Source organism: Engystomops pustulosus, chromosome 7 (assembly GCF_040894005.1).
Source record: "Engystomops pustulosus chromosome 7, aEngPut4.maternal, whole genome shotgun sequence".
NCBI lineage: Eukaryota > Metazoa > Chordata > Amphibia > Anura > Leptodactylidae > Engystomops > Engystomops pustulosus.
The window spans coordinates 179,117,745-179,140,787 of record NC_092417.1 but is presented as its reverse complement, the minus strand read 5'-3'; the positions used below and the strand labels follow the sequence as shown (position 1 = coordinate 179,140,787).

Below are 23,043 nucleotides of genomic sequence, written 5' to 3'. Positions count from 1 at the left end.
GGGAGGGGCACCAGCGGACCTCTGGGGTATAGAGGGGTGAGGGAGGGGCACCAGCGGACCTCTGGGGTATAGAGGGGTGAGGGAGGGGAACCAGCGGACCTCTGGGGTATAGAGGGGTGAGGGAGGGGAACCAGCGGACCTCTGGGGTATAGAGGGGTGAGGGAGGGGCACCAGCGGACCTCTGGGGTATAGAGGGGTGAGGGAGGGGCACCAGCGGACCTCTGGGGTATAGAGGGGTGAGGGAGGGGCACCAGCGGACCTCTGGGGTATAGAGGGGTGAGGGAGGGGCACCAGCGGACCTCTGGGGTATAGAGGGGTGAGGGAGGGGCACCAGCGGACCTCTGGGGTATAGAGGGGTGAGGGAGGGGCACCAGCGGACCTCTGGGGTATAGAGGGGTGAGGGAGGGGCACCAGCGGACCTCTGGGGTATAGAGGGGTGAGGGAGGGGCACCAGCGGACCTCTGGGGTATAGAGGGGTGAGGGAGGGGCACCAGCGGACCTCTGGGGTATAGAGGGGTGAGGGAGGGGCACCAGCGGACCTCTGGGGTATAGAGGGGTGGGGGAGGGGCACCAGCGGACCTCTGGGGTATAGAGGGGTGGGGGAGGGGCACCAGCGGACCTCTGGGGTATAGAGGGGTGGGGGAGGGGCACCAGCGGACCTCTGGGGTATAGAGGGGTGAGGGAGGGGCACCAGCGGACCTCTGGGGTATAGAGGGGTGAGGGAGGGGCACCAGCGGACCTCTGGGGTATAGAGGGGTGAGGGAGGGGCACCAGCGGACCTCTGGGGTATAGAGGGGTGAGGGAGGGGCACCAGCGGACCTCTGGGGTATAGAGGGGTGAGGGAGGGGCACCAGCGGACCTCTGGGGTATAGAGGGGTGAGGGAGGGGCACCAGCGGACCTCTGGGGTATAGAGGGGTGAGGGAGGGGCACCAGCGGACCTCTGGGGTATAGAGGGGTGAGGGAGGGGCACCAGCGGACCTCTGGGGTATAGAGGGGTGAGGGAGGGGCACCAGCGGACCTCTGGGGTATAGAGGGGTGAGGGAGGGGCACCAGCGGACCTCTGGGGTATAGAGGGGTGAGGGAGGGGCACCAGCGGACCTCTGGGGTATAGATGGGTGAGGGAGGGGCACCAGCGGACCTCTGGGGTATAGAGGGGTGAGGGAGGGGCACCAGCGGACCTCTGGGGTATAGAGGGGTGGGGGAGGGGCACCAGCGGACCTCTGGGGTATAGAGGGGTGGGGGAGGAGCACCAGCGGACCTCTGGTGTATAGAGGGGTGGGGGAGGGGCACCAGCGGACCTCTGGGGTATAGAGGGGTGGGGGAGGGGCACCAGCGGACCTCTGGGGTATAGAGGGGTGAGGGAGGGGCACCAGCGGACCTCTGGGGTATAGAGGGGTGAGGGAGGGGCACCAGCGGACCTCTGGGGTATAGAGGGGTGAGGGAGGGGCACCAGCGGACCTCTGGGGTATAGAGGGGTGAGGGAGGGGCACCAGCGGACCTCTGGGGTATAGAGGGGTGAGGGAGGGGCACCAGCGGACCTCTGGGGTATAGAGGGGTGAGGGAGGGGCACCAGCGGACCTCTGGGGTATAGAGGGGTGAGGGAGGGGCACCAGCGGACCTCTGGGGTATAGAGGGGTGAGGGAGGGGCACCAGCGGACCTCTGGGGTATAGAGGGGTGAGGGAGGGGCACCAGCGGACCTCTGGGGTATAGAGGGGTGAGGGAGGGGCACCAGCGGACCTCTGGGGTATAGAGGGGTGAGGGAGGGGCACCAGCGGACCTCTGGGGTATAGAGGGGTGAGGGAGGGGCACCAGCGGACCTCTGGGGTATAGAGGGGTGAGGGAGGGGCACCAGCGGACCTCTGGGGTATAGAGGGGTGAGGGAGGGGCACCAGCGGACCTCTGGGGTATAGAGGGGTGAGGGAGGGGCACCAGCGGACCTCTGGGGTATAGAGGGGTGAGGGAGGGGCACCAGCGGACCTCTGGGGTATAGAGGGGTGAGGGAGGGGCACCAGCGGACCTCTGGGGTATAGAGGGGTGAGGGAGGGGCACCAGCGGACCTCTGGGGTATAGAGGGGTGGGGGAGGGGCACCAGCGGACCTCTGGGGTATAGAGGGGTGGGGGAGGAGCACCAGCGGACCTCTGGGGTATAGAGGGGTGGGGGAGGAGCACCAGCGGACCTCTGGGGTATAGAGGGGTGGAGGTGGGCAGCCAGCGGACCTCTGGGGTATTGAGGGGTGGGGGAGGGCAGCCAGCGGACCTCTGGGGTATAGAAAAGCGGGGGGGTCCCCAGCGGACCTCTGGGGTATAGAAGGGCGGGGGGGGGGGTTGTCCCCAGCGGACCTCTGGGGTATAGAGGGGTGGGGGGAGGAGCACTAGCAGACCTCTGGGTATACAAGGGAGGGGGAGGAGCACTAGCAGACCTCTGCAGTATAGAGCAGTGGGGAGGGGCACCAGCAGACCTCTGCAGTATAGAGCAGTGGGGACCTCTGGGGTATAGAGGGGTGGGGGAGGGGCACCAGCAGACCTCTGGGGTATAGAGGGGTGGGGGAGGGGCACAGCGGACCTCTGCAGTATAGAGCAGTGGGGAGGAGCACTAGCGGACCTCTGGGGTATAGAGGGGTGGGGGAGGGGCACAGCGGACCTTTGGGGTACAGAGGGGGAACTGTGGTAAGTGCTCTGGTGAGGGGGCATTCTGCTGTAAGTAGCCCCAGCAGTGCCGCTGTTACAATAGTACTTGATATCTGACCCCTCCTTATGTTCGTCTTCCTGCAGCGCCTCCACAGCATAAACAAAGTATTACACCCTGCCAACAAATTTCAGTGGGTCATCAGCATAATCCAGGGCAGCTCCTCCAGCACAGAGACCTCCATATGACCTTGTCTGACCTGAGGGTCCTCGCCCCTTCCCTAACAATGTGTGCGTTACTCTTGTAAACTGGACAAGCCCTTTAATGCACCCGGATGCTCCGCTCCCAGGCCTGTACATGTAGTGACAAGTAACGGGGGCGACGCTGCCATAGACTTCTCCGACATCACAGGGGAAGGAATGGGAAGGATTGAGACAATCCCTTTAAGAAAGTCACCAGACCAGTTGTGTCAGTGCAGGAAGCAGCGCTGCCAGTTCCAGGATGTGAGTATCTGGCGGTGTGCGCACCTTATATCCATACAGGGAGGGACGCTGGAGGAAACTAGGACACCCATGGGTGCCCCTGTAACTGCACACGGGTGAAGAGAGTGGCATCTTATACATTCACTATAGATTCTGGGTCAGAACCAGCACTTAAAGGGACGGTGACACCAGCCCAGATCTGTAGTATAGTCACGTGCAGCGTCCTCTCCCCCGCAGCGACAGCTGAGCGGAGCCTGGGGGACGCGGATTATTCTGCAGCTGCCCGGACACAAGGATGGAGGAAGCCACGAGGAGCAGGAATAACCTCCGCTACATCAAGAAGAGTCTAATTATGGCCATCGCCACATTCCAGAGGATCCGATGTGCGTCTGATAATCCAGAGATCTGATAATCCGGCGCCGTACTTACAAAATAACGCCGGATCTCACGTTTAATTCACTGGCAGGGGCCACGTGACAATATCTAAGGCAATGTGGTCCATGTGACTGGTGTCCAGGACAAGACTGACTCCAGTCTGCTCTAACGGACACTGAATTAAAGGGATTTCACTGAATATGGCTGAATTAAAGGGGTCGTCTGGAGGAGGGTAAAACATGGCTGCCTTCTTCCAAAAACAGCGCCACCCCTGACCATAGATAGCGCGTGGTATCGCAACTAAGCTCCAATCATCTGTAGTACCAGCACAGACCAGGGTCGGCGCTGTTTTAGGAAGAAAGCAGCCATGTTTTTAACCTGTGGACAACCCCTTTAAGCTTCGAGGAAGAGGTCGCTCATCAGACTTCTATACACCCCACAGATGGTATGGATGTGTGCAGTCTTTCGGAAATTATCCCCTTGTAGAGGATCCGTAGTATATGATGTTCAGGATTATCGTATATCGAGTCCCCCTCCAAAATTTTGGAGAATGAGGTCATGAAACGCAACGTCACGTGACCTACTAACCCGCCACAATCACAGGACAACGTCACATGACCTGATAACCCGCCACAATCACATGACAACGTCACATGACCTGATAACCCGTCACAAGACGTCACGTACATTTACCTAACAAATATTTTTATTGTTTTTTTTTCTTTCTTTCTGGCCCATTCTAATCCCCAGCTCAGGACTGAAAACACTTATGAAGCCTCAGGGTGAACAGGGTCTTATCACTGCCATTTGTGTCAAGAATAATGATGGAAAGTTTTTAAGAAATAGTTTGTAAAGTTGTAGAATTACTTCAGTTTTGATCACTCGGGGTCATTTACTTTGGAAAATAATAGAAAAAGTAAAGGAAAAAGTGCATTTGGCCATAGAACATAAAAGAACTACAAGTCCCGGCATGCCTGGCATTGGCGGCGCGGGCAGGGGATGCTGGGACTTGTAGTCTGGCCGCTACAGGTGACCTGCACCAGGGGGTGACGTGTGAATGGAGGGGGAGGGACACTCCCGGTACCGCACCTGGATGAGGCGCCGCAGTCTCTTCACTCGTCCCCGGTGTTCATCCTCCGCCCCGGGTCCTCACGGTAAGGCCCTCAGTCCCCGGCTCTCCGCTGCCATGACACTCGCTCCCCTCAGGCTGCAGCTATGCTCCGGCCGCCATCTTGGAGTGGGATAATCCGCAGCACAGCTGAGCGCTGACGTCACACGCCGAGGCTGCGCAGCTCTACGGCGGCCATGACGTGTGCTGGCTGCCAGGACCCAAAATGGCGGCGCACAGAGCTGCCCTCACCTGTTATGGTGAAGATTTGTGCTGCAGGTCCTTATGTGTATGAAGGTTTCATTACAGGAGGTGATGGATGTGCCCAGAGGCTGACACCCGCATTTATCTGTACTTGAAGTTTTATATGGTTAACGATCTACGTCTTTCCGTGTTTCCGCTCCTGAGCTGCTTGTTGTTCCACCCTGTGAATTGTTTTCCCCCGTGACCTGCGTCTTCCCGTGGTTTCCCCCGTGACCTGCGTCTTACCGTGGTTTCCCCCGTGACCTGCGTCTCCCCGTGGTTTCCCCCCGTGACCTGCGTCTCCCCGTGGTTTCCCCCCGTGACCTGTGTCTCCCCGTGGTTTCCCCCCGTGACCTGCGTCTCCCTGTGGTTTCCCCCCGTGACCTGCGTCTCCCTGTGGTTTCCCCCCGTGACCTGCGTCTCCCCGTGGTTTCCTCCCGTGACCTGCGTCTCCCCGTGGTTTCCCCCCGTGACCTGCGTCTCCCCGTGGTTTCCTCCCGTGCCCTGCGTCTGGCCGCGGTTTCCCTCTGTGACCTGCGTCTCCCCGTGGTTTCCTCCCGTGACCTGCGTCTCCCCGTGGTTTCCTCCCGTGACCTGCGTCTGGCCGCGGTTTCCCCCCTGTGACCTGCGTCTTCCCGTGGTCCCCCCCTGTGACCTGCGTCTTCCCGTGGTCCCCCCCTGTGACCTGCGTCTTCCCATGGTCCCCCCCTGTGACCTGCGTCTTCCCGTCGTCCCCCCCTGTGACCTGCGTCTCCCCGTGGTTTCCCCCCGTGACCTGCGTCTCCCCGTGGTTTCCTACCGTGACCTGCGTCTCCCCGTGGTTTCCTACCGTGACCTGCGTCTCCCCATGGTTTACCCCCGTGACCTGCGTCTCCCCGTGGTTTACCCCCGTGACCTACGTCTCCCCATGGTTTCCTCCTGTGACCTGCATCTTCCTGTGGTCCCCCCCTGTGACCTGCGTCTTCCCGTCGTCGTCCCCTGTGACCTGCGTCTTCCCGTGGTCAACCCCCGTGACCTGCGTCTTCCCATGGTCCCCCCCCCCCCCGTGACCTGCGTCTTCCCGTGGTCCCCCCCTGTGACCTGCGTTTTCCCGTGGTTTCCCCCCGTGACCTGCGTCTCCCCGTGGTTTCCCCCCGTGACCTGCGTCTCCCCGTGGTTTCCCCCCGTGACCTGCGTCTCCCCGTGGTTTCCCCCCGTGACCTGCGTCTCCCCGTGGTTTCCCCCCGTGACCTGCGTCTCCCCGTGGTTTCCTCCCGTGACCTGCGTCTCCCCGTGGTTTCCTCCCGTGACCTGCGTCTCCCCGTGGTTTCCTCCCGTGACCTGCGTCTCCCCGTGGTTTCCCCCCGTGACCTGCGTCTCCCCGTGGTTTCCTCCCGTGCCCTGCGTCTGGCCGCGGTTTCCCTCTGTGACCTGCGTCTCCCCGTGGTTTCCTCCCGTGACCTGCGTCTGGCCGCGGTTTCCTCCCGTGACCTGCGTCTGGCCGCGGTTTCCCCCCTGTGACCTGCGTCTTCCCGTGGTCCCCCCCTGTGACCTGCGTCTTCCCATGGTCCCCCCCTGTGACCTGCGTCTTCCCGTCGTCCCCCCCTGTGACCTGCGTCTCCCCGTGGTTTCCCCCCGTGACCTGCGTCTCCCCGTGGTTTCCTACCGTGACCTGCGTCTCCCGGTGGTTTCCTACCGTGACCTGCGTCTCCCCGTGGTTTCCCCTCGTGACCTGCGTCTCCCCGTGGTTTACCCCCGTGACCTACGTCTCCCCATGGTTTCCTCCTGTGACCTGCATCTTCCTGTGGTCCCCCCCTGTGACCTGCGTCTTCCCGTCGTCGTCCCCTGTGACTGTGACCTGCGTCTTCCCGTGGTCAACCCCCGTGACCTGCGTCTTCCCGTGGTCCCCCCCCCCCCCGTGACCTGCGTCTTCCCGTGGTCCCCCCCTGTGACCTGCGTTTTCCCGTGGTCCCCCCCTGTGACCTGCGTCTTCCCGTGGTCCGCCCCTGTGACCTGCGTCTCCCCATGGTTTCCCCCCGTGACCTGCGTCTCCCCGTGGTTTCCTACCGTGACCTGTGTCTCCCCGTGGTTTCCTACCGTGACATGCGTCTCCCCCTGGTTTCCCCCCGTGACCTGCGTCTGCCCGTGGTTCCCCCCGTGACCTGCGTCTGCCCGTGGTTCCCCCCGTGACCTGCGTCTGCCCGTGGTTCCCCCCGTGACCTGCGTCTGCCCGTGGTTCCCCCCGTGACCTGCGTCTGCCCGTGGTTCCCCCCGTGACCTGCGTCTGCCCGTGGTTCCCCCCGTGACCTGCGTCTGCCCGTGGTTCCCCCCGTGACCTGCGTCTGCCCATGGTTCACCCTGTGACCTGCGTTTCCACCCCCTCCATTACCTGCGTCTGCCCATGGTTTTCCTCCCCGTGACCTGCGTCTTTCCACAGTTCCCTCTCCCCCCATGACCTGCATCTGCCTGCGGTTTTCAGCCCCGTGACTTGCATATATCCGTGATTTTCGGCCCTGTGGCTTAATTCTGCACCCCCCCTGACATTGGTCTGCCCTTGGTTTCCCCCTGTGACCTGCGTCTGCCCTCGGTTTCCCCCCCGTGACCTGCGTCTGCCCTCGGTTTCCCCCCCGTGACCTGCGTCTGCCCTCGGTTTCCCCCCCGTGACCTGCGTCTGCCCTCGGTTTCCCCCCCGTGACCTGCGTCTGCCCTCGGTTTCCCCTCCCGTGACCTGCGTCTGCCCTCGGTTTCCCCTCCCGTGACCTGCGTCTGCCCTCGGTTTCCCCCCCGTGACCTGCGTCTGCCCTCGGTTTCCCCCCCGTGACCTGCGTCTGCCCTCGGTTTCCCCCCCGTGACCTGCGTCTGCCCTCGGTTTCCCCTCCCGTGACCTGCGTCTGCCCTCGGTTTCCCCTCCCGTGACCTGCGTCTGCCCTCGATTTCCCCCCCGTGACCTGCGTCTGCCCTCGGTTTCCCCCCCGTGACCTGCGTCTGCCCTCGGTTTCCCCCCCGTGACCTGCGTCTGCCCTCGGTTTCCCCCCCGTGACCTGCGTCTGCCCTCGGTTTCCCCCCCGTGACCTGCGTCTGCCCTCGGTTTCCCCCCCGTGACCTGCGCCTGCCCTCGGTTTCCCCCCCGTGACCTGCGCCTGCCCTCGGTTTCCCCCCCGTGACCTGCGTCTGCCCTCGGTTTCCCCCCCGTGACCTGCGTCTGCCCTCGGTTTCCCCCCCGTGACCTGCGTCTGCCCTCGGTTTCCCCCCCGTGACCTGCGTCTGCCCTCGGTTTCCCCCCCGTGACCTGCGTCTGCCCTCGGTTTCCCCCCCGTGACCTGCGTCTGCCCTCGGTTTCCCCCCCGTGACCTGCGTCTGCCCTCGGTTTCCCCCCGTGACCTGCGTCTGCCCTCGGTTTCCCCCCCGTGACCTGCGTCTGCCCTCGGTTTCCCCCCCGTGACCTGCGTCTGCCCTCGGTTTCCCCCCCGTGACCTGCGTCTGCCCTCGGTTTCCCCCCCGTGACCTGCGTCTGCCCTCGGTTTCCCCCCCGTGACCTGCGTCTGCCCTCGGTTTCCCCCCCGTGACCTGCGTCTGCCCTCGGTTTCCCCCCCGTGACCTGCGTCTGCCCTCGGTTTCCCCCCCGTGACCTGCGTCTGCCCTCGGTTTCCCCCCGTGACCTGCGTCTGCCCTCGGTTTCCCCCCCGTGACCTGCGTCTGCCCTCGGTTTCCCCCCCGTGACCTGCGTCTGCCCTCGGTTTCCCCCCCGTGACCTGCGTCTGCCCTCGGTTTCCCCCCCGTGACCTGCGTCTGCCCTCGGTTTCCCCCCCGTGACCTGCGTCTGCCCTCGGTTTCCCCCCCGTGACCTGCGTCTGCCCTCGGTTTCCCCCCCGTGACCTGCGTCTGCCCTCGGTTTCCCCCCCGTGACCTGCGTCTGCCCTCGGTTTCCCCCCCGTGACCTGCGTCTGCCCTCGGTTTCCCCCCCGTGACCTGCGTCTGCCCTCGGTTTCCCCCCCGTGACCTGCGTCTGCCCTCGGTTCCCCCCCCCCCCCGTGACCTGCGTCTACAGTGTGCAATTATCTTATAATGTGCTGGTTTACATTACACACTATGCCAGACTGCAGCGCACACATCCTGGGCTGTTCTTCTATACAACACTAGGTGGCGCTCTAGTATTGTAACTCTACCTGCTCACCACCTTCCACTGCTCTCAGGGCACAAACACGGGATCTGTGGTTCACTGACCCAGCGGTGACAGGACTGATCCGCGGACACAGGCAGGAATAGGACCTGCTCCGAAATGTATCGCCCGGACAGTAACCATTGCCTTGTGACAGCCCAGACAAGAAATCCAGGGACCCTTGTCCACCACAAATCTGCAGATGTACAAAGAAGAATGGGGGAACCTCCAGCCTCTAGATGTACAAAGAAGAATGGGGAACCTCCAGCCTCTAGATGTACAAAGAAGAATGGGGGAACCTCCAGCCTCTAGATGTACAAAGAAGAATGGGGAACCTCCAGCCTCTAGATGTACAAAGAAGAATGGGGGAACCTCCAGCCTCTAGATGTACAGAGAAGAATGGGGGAACCTCCAGCCTCTAGATGTACAGAGAAGAATGGGGGAACCTCCGGCCTCTAGATGTACAGAGAAGAATGGGGGAACCTCCAGCCTCTAGATGTACAGAGAAGAATGGGGGGAACCTCCAGCCTCTAGATGTACAAAGAAGAATGAGGGAACCTCCAGCCTCTAGATGTACAGAGAAGAATGGAGGAACCTCCAGCCTCTAGATGTACAGAGAAGAATGGGGGAACCTCCAGCCTCTAGATGTACAGAGAAGAATGGGGGAACCTCCAGCCTCTAGATGTACAGAGAAGAATGGGGGAACCTCCAGCCTCTAGATGTACAAAGAAGAATGGAGGAACCTCCAGCCTCTAGATGTACAGAGAAGAATGGAGGAACCTCCAGCCTCTAGATGTACAGAGAAGAATGGGGGAACCTCCAGCCTCTAGATGTACAGAGAAGAATGGGAGAACTTCCAGCCTCTAGATGTACAGAGAAGAATGGAGGAACCTCCAGCCTCTAGATGTACAGAGAAGAATGGGGGAACCTCCAGCCTCTAGATGTACAGAGAAGAATGGGGGAACCTCCAGCCTCTAGATGTACAGAGAAGAATGGGGGGAACCTCCAGCCTCTAGATGTACAGAGAAGAATGGGGGGAACCTCCAGCCTCTAGATGTACAGAGAAGAATGAGGAACCTCCAGCCTCTAGATGTACAGAGAAGAATGGGAGGAACCTCCAGCCTCTAGATGTACAGAGAAGAATGGGGGAACCTCCAGCCTCTAGATGTACAAAGAAGAATGGAGGAACCTCCAGCCTCTAGATGTACAGAGAAGAATGGGGGAACCTCCTGCCTCTAGATGTACAGAGAAGAATGGGGGGACCTCCAGCCTCTAGATGTACAGAGAAGAATGGAGGAACCTCCAGCCTCTAGATGTACAGAGAAGAATGGGGGAACCTCCAGCCTCTAGATGTACAGAGAAGAATGGGGGGAACCTCCAGCCTCTAGATGTACAAAGAAGAATGGAGGAACCTCCAGCCTCTAGATGTACAGAGAAGAATGGAGGAACCTCCAGCCTCTAGATGTACAGAGAAGAATGGGGGGAACCTCCAGCCTCTAGATGTACAGAGAAGAATGGGGAGAACCTCCAGCCTCTAGATGTACAGAGAAGAATGGAGGAACCTCCAGCCTCTAGATGTACAGAGAAGAATGGGGGAACCTCCAGCCTCTAGATGTACAGAGAAGAATGGAGGAACCTCCAGCCTCTAGATGTACAGAGAAGAATGGGGGGACCTCCAGCCTCTAGATGTACAGAGAAGAATGGGGGGAACCTCCAGCCTCTAGATGTACAGAGAAGAATGGGGGAACCTCCAGCCTCTAGATGTACAGAGAAGAATGGGGGAACCTCCAGCCTCTAGATGTACAGAGAAGAATGGGGGGGACCTCCAGCCTCTAGATGTACAGAGAAGAATGGGGGAACCTCCAGCCTCTAGATGTACAGAGAAGAATGGGGGGACCTCCAGCCTCTAGATGTACAGAGAAGAATGGGGGAACCTCCAGCCTCTAGATGTACAGAGAAGAATGGAGGAACCTCCGGCCTCTAGATGTACAGAGAAGAATGGGGGAACCTCCAGCCTCTAGATGTACAGAGAAGAATGGGGGAACCTCCAGCCTCTAGATGTACAAAGAAGAATGGGGGAACCTCCAGCCTCTAGATGTACAAAGAAGAATGGGGGAACCTCCAGCCTCTAGATGTACAGAGAAGAATGGGGGAACCTCCAGCCTCTAGATGTACAGAGAAGAATGGGGGAACCTCCAGCCTCTAGATGTACAGAGAAGAATGGAGGAACCTCCAGCCTCTAGATGTACAAAGAAGAATGGAGGAACCTCCAGCCTCTAGATGTACAGAGAAGAATGGGGGAACCTCCAGCCTCTAGATGTACAGAGAAGAATGGGGGAACCTCCAGCCTCTAGATGTACAGAGAAGAATGGGGGAACCTCCAGCCTCTAGATGTACAGAGAAGAATGGGGAACCTCCAGCCTCTAGATGTACAGAGAAGAATGGGGGAACCTCCAGCCTCTAGATGTACAGAGAAGAATGGGGGAACCTCCAGCCTCTAGATGTACAAAGAAGAATGGGGAACCTCCAGCCTCTAGATGTACAGAGAAGAATGGGGGGAACCTCCAGCCTCTAGATGTACAGAGAAGAATGGAGGAACCTCCAGCCTCTAGATGTACAGAGAAGAATGGAGGAACCTCCAGCCTCTAGATGTACAGAGAAGAATGGGGGAACCTCCAGCCTCTAGATGTACAGAGAAGAATGGGGGGAACCTCCAGCCTCTAGATGTACAAAGAAGAATGGAGGAACCTCCAGCCTCTAGATGTACAGAGAAGAATGGAGGAACCTCCAGCCTCTAGATGTACAGAGAAGAATGGGGGGAACCTCCAGCCTCTAGATGTACAGAGAAGAATGGGGAGAACCTCCAGCCTCTAGATGTACAGAGAAGAATGGAGGAACCTCCAGCCTCTAGATGTACAGAGAAGAATGGGGGAACCTCCAGCCTCTAGATGTACAGAGAAGAATGGAGGAACCTCCAGCCTCTAGATGTACAGAGAAGAATGGGGGGACCTCCAGCCTCTAGATGTACAGAGAAGAATGGGGGGAACCTCCAGCCTCTAGATGTACAGAGAAGAATGGGGGAACCTCCAGCCTCTAGATGTACAGAGAAGAATGGGGGAACCTCCAGCCTCTAGATGTACAGAGAAGAATGGGGGAACCTCCAGCCTCTAGATGTACAGAGAAGAATGGGGGGGACCTCCAGCCTCTAGATGTACAGAGAAGAATGGGGGAACCTCCAGCCTCTAGATGTACAGAGAAGAATGGGGGGACCTCCAGCCTCTAGATGTACAGAGAAGAATGGGGGAACCTCCAGCCTCTAGATGTACAGAGAAGAATGGAGGAACCTCCGGCCTCTAGATGTACAGAGAAGAATGGGGGAACCTCCAGCCTCTAGATGTACAGAGAAGAATGGGGGAACCTCCAGCCTCTAGATGTACAAAGAAGAATGGGGGAACCTCCAGCCTCTAGATGTACAAAGAAGAATGGGGGAACCTCCAGCCTCTAGATGTACAGAGAAGAATGGGGGAACCTCCAGCCTCTAGATGTACAGAGAAGAATGGGGGAACCTCCAGCCTCTAGATGTACAGAGAAGAATGGAGGAACCTCCAGCCTCTAGATGTACAAAGAAGAATGGAGGAACCTCCAGCCTCTAGATGTACAGAGAAGAATGGGGGAACCTCCAGCCTCTAGATGTACAGAGAAGAATGGGGGAACCTCCAGCCTCTAGATGTACAGAGAAGAATGGGGGAACCTCCAGCCTCTAGATGTACAGAGAAGAATGGGGAACCTCCAGCCTCTAGATGTACAGAGAAGAATGGGGGAACCTCCAGCCTCTAGATGTACAGAGAAGAATGGGGGAACCTCCAGCCTCTAGATGTACAAAGAAGAATGGGGAACCTCCAGCCTCTAGATGTACAGAGAAGAATGGGGGGAACCTCCAGCCTCTAGATGTACAGAGAAGAATGGAGGAACCTCCAGCCTCTAGATGTACAGAGAAGAATGGAGGAACCTCCAGCCTCTAGATGTACAGAGAAGAATGGGGGGACCTCCAGCCTCTAGATGTACAGAGAAGAATGGGGGGAACCTCCAGCCTCTAGATGTACAGAGATGAATGGAGGAACCTCCAGCCTCTAGATGTACAGAGAAGAATGGGGGGAACCTCCAGCCTCTAGATGTACAGAGAAGAATGGAGGAACCTCCCGCCTCTAGATGTACAAAGAAGAATGGAGGAACCTCCAGCCTCTAGATGTACAGAGAAGAATGGGGGAACCTCCAGCCTCTAGATGTACAGAGAAGAATGGGGGAACCTCCAGCCTCTAGATGTACAGAGAAGAATGGGGGAACCTCCAGCCTCTAGATGTACAGAGAAGAATGTAGGTTTATGTAGGTCAGTCACAAAAGAGTTAAGGGGAGATGATATCCTGTCTCATGTTCAGAGAATACACATAGGGGCAGATTTATCAATCTGTCTGAAAGTCAGAATATTTCTAGTTGCCCATGGCAACCAATCACAGCTCCCCTTTAAAATATTCATGAGAACTGGTAAAATGAAAGCTGAGCTGCGATTGGTTGCCATGGGCAACTGGAAATATTCTGACTTTCAGACAGCTTGATAAATCTGCCCCATAAAGTCATCGGAGTCGGATCACATTTCTATCACATCCCGCTGATTTATTTGTTCTGGGAACATCTTGTTTCTGCCCAACCCAATCCTCGAGGTGTGAGAGAGCGACATTGTGCCACGGTAGTCATAATGTCAGGACTATAAAACCTTGGACCACCCAATAGACAGACAACCAAATTAGCATATTAGGTACCAAAACTAAAAGCAGTGATGGCTCAGGAGCAGCGGGGGCTAGAGAAAATGTTAAGAATCGGTAAATCGGACCCCTAACACGAGTTTTGGAGATGGTGAGGAGTCTATGACTTGTAGGGGTAGAGCACAGTCCTGGGAGATGTATAGAGGAATCCTACAGAAATACAGAACACAAGGACAACGTCTTCAGTCTAGAAGAGGGCGCTCTTTCTCCTCTGTTCCATCACCCAACTGCAGGGGTTGGTGTCCAGCTGTAGCATCTTCGACACCCATCGGTCTTTTTTGGCCCCTTCTAAAATCTCCTGTAGAGTAAGTTGACCTGGAAGGAAAGAGGAAAGCAGGAATTTACTACAGATGAGAGAACGTTATTTTTTTATTAGGCTACTTAAAGGGGAACTCTACCTCCACATCTCACAGCACATGAGAATCATAAGGTCTGAGGAACTGCCCAAGGAGCTCCGAGACAGAAATACATCTTTGAATAACCATCATTCCACTGATTTGGGCGCAGTTGAAATTTGTTTTGGCTGTCTCCCACCGATTGGGGTTATTTTCGAATATTGTTATTAGTCAAATGGACTATCAAATGGACAGTACTGGGGTGGAGTAGTCTAGGACCACCCACCTGACAGTAGGGACTCTAATAAGCGTTTTGGGTGCTGAAACTATTATCACTTTTGCTCAGGATTGTTGAGGAGTAGATATGAGATTTGAAGTGTGTCGGGACGGTGCCTACTAAATGATTGGTCTTCCAAGAACTTTCTAAGGTGTGAGTCAGTGTTCGAGCCAATGGGACAACCCGTCTCGTGGTCCATCACAAGAATCTTCTTTAGATCCTACATGATTCTACAGCCTCCTCTTGAAGGATGTGTTCACCCGTCCCAACAGAGACTCCAACAGAGCCACCGATCTCTTTAGCCCCAGTAGACTTGTTCCAGTGGACCACACAGCGGTGGTGTAATGCTTCTATCTTTCGGGGTTCAGCCCACCTCTTTGGTGAGGTCCTAGACCACCTTGATGGCCACCTATGTATCCGCTTCATAACAAGTTCTTGAGACCAAACTCTTCCCCAAGGCTTCCCACCGTGAGGTTATTAACCTCCATAGCCGAGCCTCCACCCCGAGACGTAAATGAAGTGGAGGATCCAGGAAGCCAAGTATACGGCCGCCCGCATATATATAACACCTTGTGATGTCACAGACAGGTTATGTTAACCTTAGCAGGAATGTTCCTGAGACTCGTGGACTTTAGTACCAGGACATAAATGATGCATTTTGTTATCAGCGCCACATCACAAGATCTAACGATTCCATAATAGTATTATCACTCTCACACACAAACGTCTCAATTTGTATGACAAACCACGGTTGACAAATCATAGTCCAATTGTGCAGCCATTGGACTATTTAGGTGGGAATATACCCACCTGTATATATACACTGGCTGCAGAGAGCACAGAGCACAGCAGTGTGAGGTCTGATTACACATCTCTCCAGGGATAATACATAACATTGACTGCAGAGAGCACAGAGCACAGCAGTGTGAGGTCTGATTACACATCTCTCCAGGGACAATACATAACACTGGCTGCAGGGAGCACAGAGCACAGCAGTGTGAGGTCTGATTACACATCTCTCCAGGGACAATACATAACACTGGCTGCAGAGAGCACAGAGCACAGCAGTGTGAGGTCTGATTACACATCTCTCCAGGGACAATACATAACACTGGCTGCAGGGAGCACAGAGCACAGCAGTGTGAGGTCTGATTACACATCTCTCCAGGGACAATACATAACACTGGCTGCAGAGAGCACAGAGCACAGCAGTGTGAGGTCTGATTACACATCTCTCCAGGGACAATACATAACACTGGCTGCAGAGAGCACAGAGAACAGCAGTGTGAGGTCTGATTACACATCTCTCCAGGGACAATACATAGCACTGGCTGCAGAGAGCACAGAGCACAGCAGTGTGAGGTCTGATTACACATCTCTCCAGGGACAATACATAACACTGTCTGCAGAGAGCACAGAGCACAGCAGTGTGAGGTCTGATTACACATCTCTCCAGGGACAATACATAACACTGGCTGCAGAGAGCACAGAGCACAGCAGTGTGAGGTCTGATTACACATCTCTCCAGGGACAATACATAACACTGTCTGCAGAGAGCACAGAGCACAGCAGTGTGAGGTCTGATTACACATCTCTCCAGGGACAATACATAACACTGGCTGCAGAGAGCACAGAGCACAGCAGTGTGAGGTGTGATTACACATCTTCAGGGGCAATAGATAACACTGGCTACATTTTGCATGGTCACAGCTGCTGACAGGTTCTTTATGAGCTCTGGTTATAAGCAGTTACTGGTTATATCTTGTACGGAGCTGTGGATACACTCTATGACACTCACCATCTCCGTTCTCATCCACGAGTTGGAAGATCCTGTCACACACTTCCTCGGGGCTCAGCAGTGATGCGTCCGCTTCTCTTTTCCAGTCTTTCTTGATACTGTAAACAGACTAAAAAATTACGGAAATGGGTCATGTGAACTAGGACATATGTCACATAGAGGCGGACCAGGCAGCTGCTATGGGCTCCACAAGAGAAGGGACCCCATCCCGCTGGCATCAGGGTGAGTGACTACACAATGAGATCAGAGGGGTCTCCATCATCACTATCCCCCCTCACCTGTATGATCTCCCTCAGCTCCCGTTTATCTACGCAGCCATTGCCGTCCTTGTCGTAGATTTTAAAGGACCACTTCAGCTTATGCTCCAGCTTCCCCCGGAGAGCAAGATTCAGGGCAGCCACATATTCCAGAAAATCTATAGTGTTATCCTACAAATGGAGAGTCCAGATGACAGTGAGATACAGATATTATATAACCAATATTCAGATAGATAGATAGATAGATAGGAGATAGATAGATAGGAGATAGATGGATAGATAGGAGATAGATAGATAGATAGATAGATAGAAGATAGATAGGAGATAGATAGGAGATAGATAGATAGATAGATAGATAGATAGATAGGAGATAGATATGAGATAGATAGATAGGAGATAGATATGAGATAGATAAATAGATAGATAGATAGATAGGAGATAGATACATAGATAGATGGATAGATAGATAGGAGATAGATAGATAGATAGATAGATAGATAGGAGATAGATAGGAGATAGATAGATAGATAGATAGATATGAGATAGATAAATAGATAGGAGATAGATAGATAGATAGATAGATAGATAGATAGGAGATAGATAGGAGATAGATAGATAGATAGGAGATAGATAGATAGATAGATAGATAGATAGATAGATAGATAGATAGATAGGGGATAGATAGATAAATAGATAGGAGATAGATAGATAGGAGATAGATAGATAGATAGATAAATAGATAGGAGATAGATAGATAGGAGATAGATAGATAGATAGATAGATAGATAGATAGATAGATAGGAGATAGATGGATAGATAGGAGATAGATAGATAGATAGATAGATAGATAGATAGATAGAAGATAGATATGGGATAGATAGATAGATAGATAGATAGGAGATAGATAGATAGATAGATAGATAGATAGATAGATAGGAGATAGATATGAGATAGATAGATAGGAGATAGATATGAGATAGATAAATAGATAGATAGATAGATAGATAGATAGATAGGAGATAGATACATAGATAGATGGATAGATAGATAGGAGATAGATAGATAGATAGATAGATAGATAGGAGATAGATAGGAGATAGATAGATAGATAGATAGATAGATAGATAGATAGATAGATAGATAGATAGATAGATAGATATGAGATAGAAAGATATGAGATAGATAAATAGATAGGAGATAGATAGATAGATAGATAGGAGATAGATAGATAGGAGATAGATAGATAGATAGGAGATAGATAGATAGGAGATAGATAGATAGATAGATATGAGATAGATAGATAGGAGATAGATAGATAGGAGATAGATAGATAGATAGATAGATAGATAGATAGATAATAGATAGAAGATAGATAGATAGGAGATAGATAGATAGATAATAGATAGAAGATAGATAGATAGGAGATAGATAGATAGATAGGAGATAGATAGATAGATAGATAGATAGATAGATAGATAGGAGATAGATAGATAGATAGATAGATAGATAGATAGGGGATAGATAGATAAATAGATAGGAGATAGATAGATAGGAGATAGATAGGAGATAGATAGATAGATAGATAGGAGATAGATAGATAGATAAATAGATAGGAGATAGATAGGAGATAGATAGGAGATAGATAGATAAATCTGGATTAGATAGATAGATAGGAGATAGATAGGAGATAGATAGATAGATAAATCTGGATTAGATATTAGATAAGAGGTGATGGATTAATAGATAGAAAGATTTCCATCTCGGGGTGCAGACTCTTTGCCCCATCCTGAGCAGTGTATTATCCCCTGTGTTCCTGCCCCTCAGCCCTGGTACCCCCTGAGTGTATATACTGTATACCATTTGCCCCTCCTGTAGATTCCCCTCTTACTTACCCCATTCCTGTCAAATGAAGTAAACATTCGATCCACAAACTGCGACGCCTCGTTGTTTACCGAAACACCAAAAAACCTCTTAAACTCGTGCAGATAGAGGGCGCCGCTGGGACACTCCGTCACAAACTTCTTGTACATTTCTTGCAGGTCCGCGATATCGATTTCCTCCCTGGCGCTGCTCTGGTTCTGACCCATTCTGTTGTGTTTCAGGATGGTCAGTTTCTGCGGACCGCCATGACCTCTAATACACGGCGGCCTCCCGGTACAGGACTATTATAGAGACAATCGGGTGTCATGTGCGCGTGGCCAGCTTCATTCCATTATCTGCCCATAATCCCGTCTCCTACCTGTGTGATCCCGGGATGTAGGAGGCATCTGCCCCCGGAGATTACACATCCTCCATCATTACCTGGAGACTGAGGCTTAGCCGCCGCTCAGGACATTTACAAAAATTACTCAGATTTACAGCTTCAATCCTCGGGGTCTCTGCAATATGTGTCAGGGGCAGCACCCGTGTCCTGAGATGTAGGGACCTGTGTCCCACCACATCCTCCAAGACTTCAGCCTTTAGACCCTCTGTGGTCACTGATGGTGATAGACGTGGCCAGAAATAGGTGGCACAATATTGGGCATGGATTCTGCACTAATGGGGTTATTGATGCCCCTTATAATAGATGGATCGTCGCTTGTGATGTCCAGGGAAGCAACAATCCTAGATACAATGGTGGCAGGGATGTGTTGCCAGCATTGAAAGAGTTAACACTCCCAATCGGTAGTGAGCATGAACACACTCTGGCTCACCCGTGCCCCTCTCTGTTTGCAAGCATGGCGCCCACACCTCTTACTTGTTCCTGTTCCTGCTCCTCTGGCCGCGCACACGCATCCCCGTCTTCTAGGACACATACGTTGGCTTCAGAAGATTTAAGGGGCCGGTGCATCGTTAAATGGCGCCGGCCATTTCCCAGAATTCCATATAAACCAGCCTCTCCCTGCACACCCTGCCGGAGCTTCGTGCCTAGTGCCCTAGAGAAAGCTGTGTTTCTATGCCCTGTGCTGTTATTGTGATTTCCTGTTGTGACCATGGTTCCATTATTGACTCTGATCCTGTGCTGCCTGCCCTGACCTTCTGCTACGTCCCGACTCTGATCCCGTGCTCCCTGTCCTGACCTTCTGCTACATCCCTGAATCTAACCCTGTGCTGCCTTTCCTGAGCTTCTGCTCCGTCCCGAATCTGACCCTGTGCTGCCTTTCCTGACCTTCTGCTACATCCCCGAATCTGACCCTGTGCTGCCTGTCCTGACCTTCTGCTACATCCCGACTTTGATTCTGTGCTGCCTGTCCTGAACTTCTGTTACGTCCCGACTCTGACCCCGCACTGCCTGTCCTGACCTTCTGCTACGTCCCGACTCTGATCCCGTGCTGCCTGTCCTGACCTTCTGCTACGTCCCGACTCTGATCCCGTGCTGCCTGTCCTGACCTCCTGCCTGTCCCCAACCACGACCATGCCCTACAACATTGCACTACACCTTGGCCACCACAGCAGACAAAGTCGTGCCTGTGGAGCGACCTGGTGGTACCTGGTGGAACCACGCCACAACCTGCTATGCGGCGGGCTCTGGTGAAAACCAGTTGCCACTTAGACTCCGGTCCCAGGTGTCAACTTACGTCATGGTCCGTGGTGGTCCAGTGGGTGCAGGTCCACTCACCATTACTCAGGACCTGGTACAGAGGCTACAGATTAGAAAGTGGGGTCTTCAGTTTTGGGCGGGACAGCATGGCCGCCTCTCCTGCTTAGACTGCCCTATATAATTAGTAGCCAGTAAAGTATTTATATCCTGATACTAGAAATAGGTGGAGAGGTAGATCCGGCAGCACGGTGGGCTGGGGGCGTCTAGTACTAGAAATAGGTGGAGAGGTAGATCCGGCAGCACGGTGGGCTGGGGGCGTCTAGTACTAGAAATAGGTGGAGAGGTAGATCCGGCAGCGCAGTGGGCTGGGGGCGTCTAGTACTAGAAATAGGTGGAGAGGTAGATCCGGCAGCACGGTGGGCTGGGGGCGTCTAGTACTAGAAATAGGTGGAGAGGTAGATCCGGCAGCACGGTGGGCCGGGGGCGTCTAGTACTAGAAATAGGTGGAGAGGTAGATCCGGCAGCACGGTGGGCTGGGGGCGTCTAGTACTAGAAATAGGTGGAGAGGTAGACCCGGCAGCACGGTGGGCTGGGGGCGTCTAGTACTAGAAATAGGTGGAGAGGTAGATCCGGCAGCACGGTGGGCTGGGGGCGTCTAGTACTAGAAATAGGTGGAGAGGTAGATCCGGCAGCACGGTGGGCTGGGGGCGTCTAGTACTCAGTCCATTGGGTTGTCCGTATGATAAGAGATGTTGATGGAGAGATGTGTAGCCTATAGTGACTGTATAGAGTAACGCGTCCGCCCAGAGGTCGAGGGTTTCCGTGGACGGGGTTTCTTCATAATTTGGGCAGCCGCTCTGGATGTTTATTATTATTATTATTATTATTATTATTATTATGAACCTTTGAACCTTCCAAAGACGTCTTCAAGGCTTGTGTAGGTTCAGAATAGACATTGGTGTCCCAAGCTTCACCAACCGGCATCCTGATTGGGAATAATGACTCTTGAAAAATGACTCTTAATGTTCTGTGAAGTGTCCATCACAGATGTCTAGGATGAAGGGGCTTAGGTGCTATATTTGGAGATGCTTAGACATCACTAAGGAAGTGGAATAACTGGAGATCTCATACTGGGGTGGTAGAGATAGCGTATTTAAAATTTGGGTCAAAATACTCAAATTGGGTTTTAAGGTGCACCTCATGGCAAGATTTGCAGGAACCAACATGGATTTAACAGGATTTACCTTGCCATATCCAACAAAGCGGATGCTGGTTCCAATTGTAATAGTAATATGTGATTTGGATTGAGCCAAAGGACTTGCCAACCCCATATCTCAGGATGGACTGTACTGATAACGCTTTAGGTTTGGTGAGTCCATGATCGCCCTTCCCATACACATGCTTGCTTAGCGTGGGTAAGTATGTGCTCCTGAAATAAACTTCTGTCCCTATCCAGAACCCACTGGACTCCTCTGTCACACTGCCAGAGTCCATATCTCCTTTATCCCCAAAACAATGGAACTGTATAACAGAGCATTGGCCTCTACTGTAGGACAAAGAGCTTGGATAGCCCCTTACACTAGGCCCCCCAACCCCTGGAACACTTGTACAAAATAATTTCCCTAAACCAGGGGTTCAATAAAGTCGTATTGTATCCTCTTCCTCACACCTCTGCACCTCCACATTCCTCTGTCCCAATAAAGACGTCTCTCTGGACTCTTGTAGATGTCACTGTCCCCTCCAAACTCTTGTTCCTTCCAGACTTTTCTCTCCTCTCCAGACCCTTTTGCCCCATTGAGACTCCTCTGCCCCCTCTCTCCTCCCTGGACTCCTTTGACCTCCCCACAGTCTACTGTGACTTCTAGACACTAGTGTTCCTCATCACAACCAGTACTCAGGACTTCAGTCCAATTTCTACCCTCCAGACCCCTCTGTCCTCCTCCTCCAGACTCCTCTGTCCTCCTCCTCCAGACTCCTCTGTCCTCCTCCTCCAGACTCCTCTGTCCTCATCCTCCAGACCTCTCTGTCCTCCTCCCCCAGACCCCTCTGTCCTCATCCTCCAGACTCCTCTGTCCTGTTCCTCCTCCAGACTCCTCTGTCCTCATCCTCCAGACCTCTCTGTCCTGTTCCTCCTCCAGACCCCTCTGTCCTCATCCTCCAGACTCCTCTGTCCTGTTCCTCCTCCAGACTCCTCTGTCCTCCTCCCCCAGACCCCTCTGTCCTTGTATTCCTACTTTAGGCTCCTCTGTCCTCCTCCTGACTCCTCTGTCCTCCTCCTCCTCCAGACTCCTATGTCCTCCTCCTCCAGACTCCTCTGTCCTCCTCCTCCTCCAGACCCCTCTGTCCTCCTCCTCCAGACTCCTCTCTCCTCCTCCTACAGACCCCTCTGTCCTCCTCCTCCTCCAGACTCCTCTGTCCTCATCCTCCAGACCTCTCTGTCCTCCTCCCCCAGACCCCTCTGTCCTCGTATTCCTACTTTAGGCTCCTCTGTCCTCCTCCTGACTCCTCTGTCCTCCTCCTTCAGACTCCTCTGTCCTCGTATTCCTACTTTAGGCTCCTCTGTCCTCCTCCTGACTCCTCTGTCCTCCTCCTCTTCTAGACTCCTCTGTCCTCCTCCTCCAGACCCCTCTGTCCTCCTCCTCCTCCAACCCCTCTCTCCTCCTCCTCCAGTCTCCTCTGTCCTCCTCCTCCTCCAGACTCCTCTGTCCTCCTCCTCCTCCAGTCTCCTCTGTCCTCCTCCTCCAGACTCCTCTCTCCTCCTCCTCCAGACTCCTCTGTCCTCCTCCTCCTCCAGACTCCTCTGTCCTCCTCCTCCAGACTCCTCTGTCCTCCTCCTCCAGACTCCTCTGTCCTCCTCCTCCTCCAGACCCCTCTGTCCTCCTCCTCCTCCAGACTCCTCTGTCCTCCTCCTCCTCCAGTCTCCTCTGTCCTCCTCCTCCAGACTCCTCTCTCCTCCTCCTCCAGACTCCTCTGTCCTCCTCCTCCTCCAGACTCCTCTGTCCTCCTCCTCCTCCAGACCCCTCTGTCCTCCTCCTCCTCCATACTCCTCTGTCCTCCTCCTC

At 54.1% G+C, this 23,043-nt stretch overlaps 2 protein-coding genes across 6 annotated transcripts in view; both read right to left on the bottom strand.

Annotated features, from left to right (window-relative positions):
• LOC140071400 (uncharacterized) overlaps positions 1–4,757 on the bottom strand; it is a 57,794-nt gene extending 53,037 nt beyond the window's left edge. For all 5 annotated transcript variants that reach the window (XM_072119089.1, XM_072119091.1, XM_072119090.1 and 2 more), the window contains exon 1: positions 4,575–4,757. The gene's annotated coding sequence lies outside the window, so the exon portion shown is untranslated. The remainder of the gene's footprint in view (positions 1–4,574) is intronic.
• Positions 4,758–13,624: 8,867 nt separating this feature from the next.
• On the bottom strand, positions 13,625–18,676 carry LOC140069081 (guanylyl cyclase-activating protein 2-like). The gene is made up of 4 exons (XM_072114403.1): positions 18,354–18,676; positions 16,483–16,632; positions 16,205–16,313; positions 13,625–14,109 (listed from the first exon to the last, which is right to left on the bottom strand). Exons 1-4 carry the CDS (start codon positions 18,546–18,548, stop codon positions 13,982–13,984), a joined length of 582 nt encoding a protein of 193 aa, XP_071970504.1. The 5' UTR covers positions 18,549–18,676; the 3' UTR covers positions 13,625–13,981.
• Between the last annotated feature and the right edge of the window lie 4,367 nt (positions 18,677–23,043).

Excerpts from the sequence above, each read along its gene's own strand:
- LOC140069081 (XM_072114403.1), bottom strand. The coding sequence starts at position 18,548 with ATGGGTCAGAACCAGAGCAGCGCCAGGGAGGAAATCGATATCGCGGAC. Across the intron at positions 16,633-18,353 it reads CTTCATTTGACAGGAATGGG|GATAACACTATAGATTTTCT; the intron begins GTAAGTAAGAGG and ends CTCCATTTGTAG. Across the intron at positions 14,110-16,204 it reads CGTGGATGAGAACGGAGATG|GTCAACTTACTCTACAGGAG; the intron begins GTGAGTGTCATA and ends CTTTCCTTCCAG.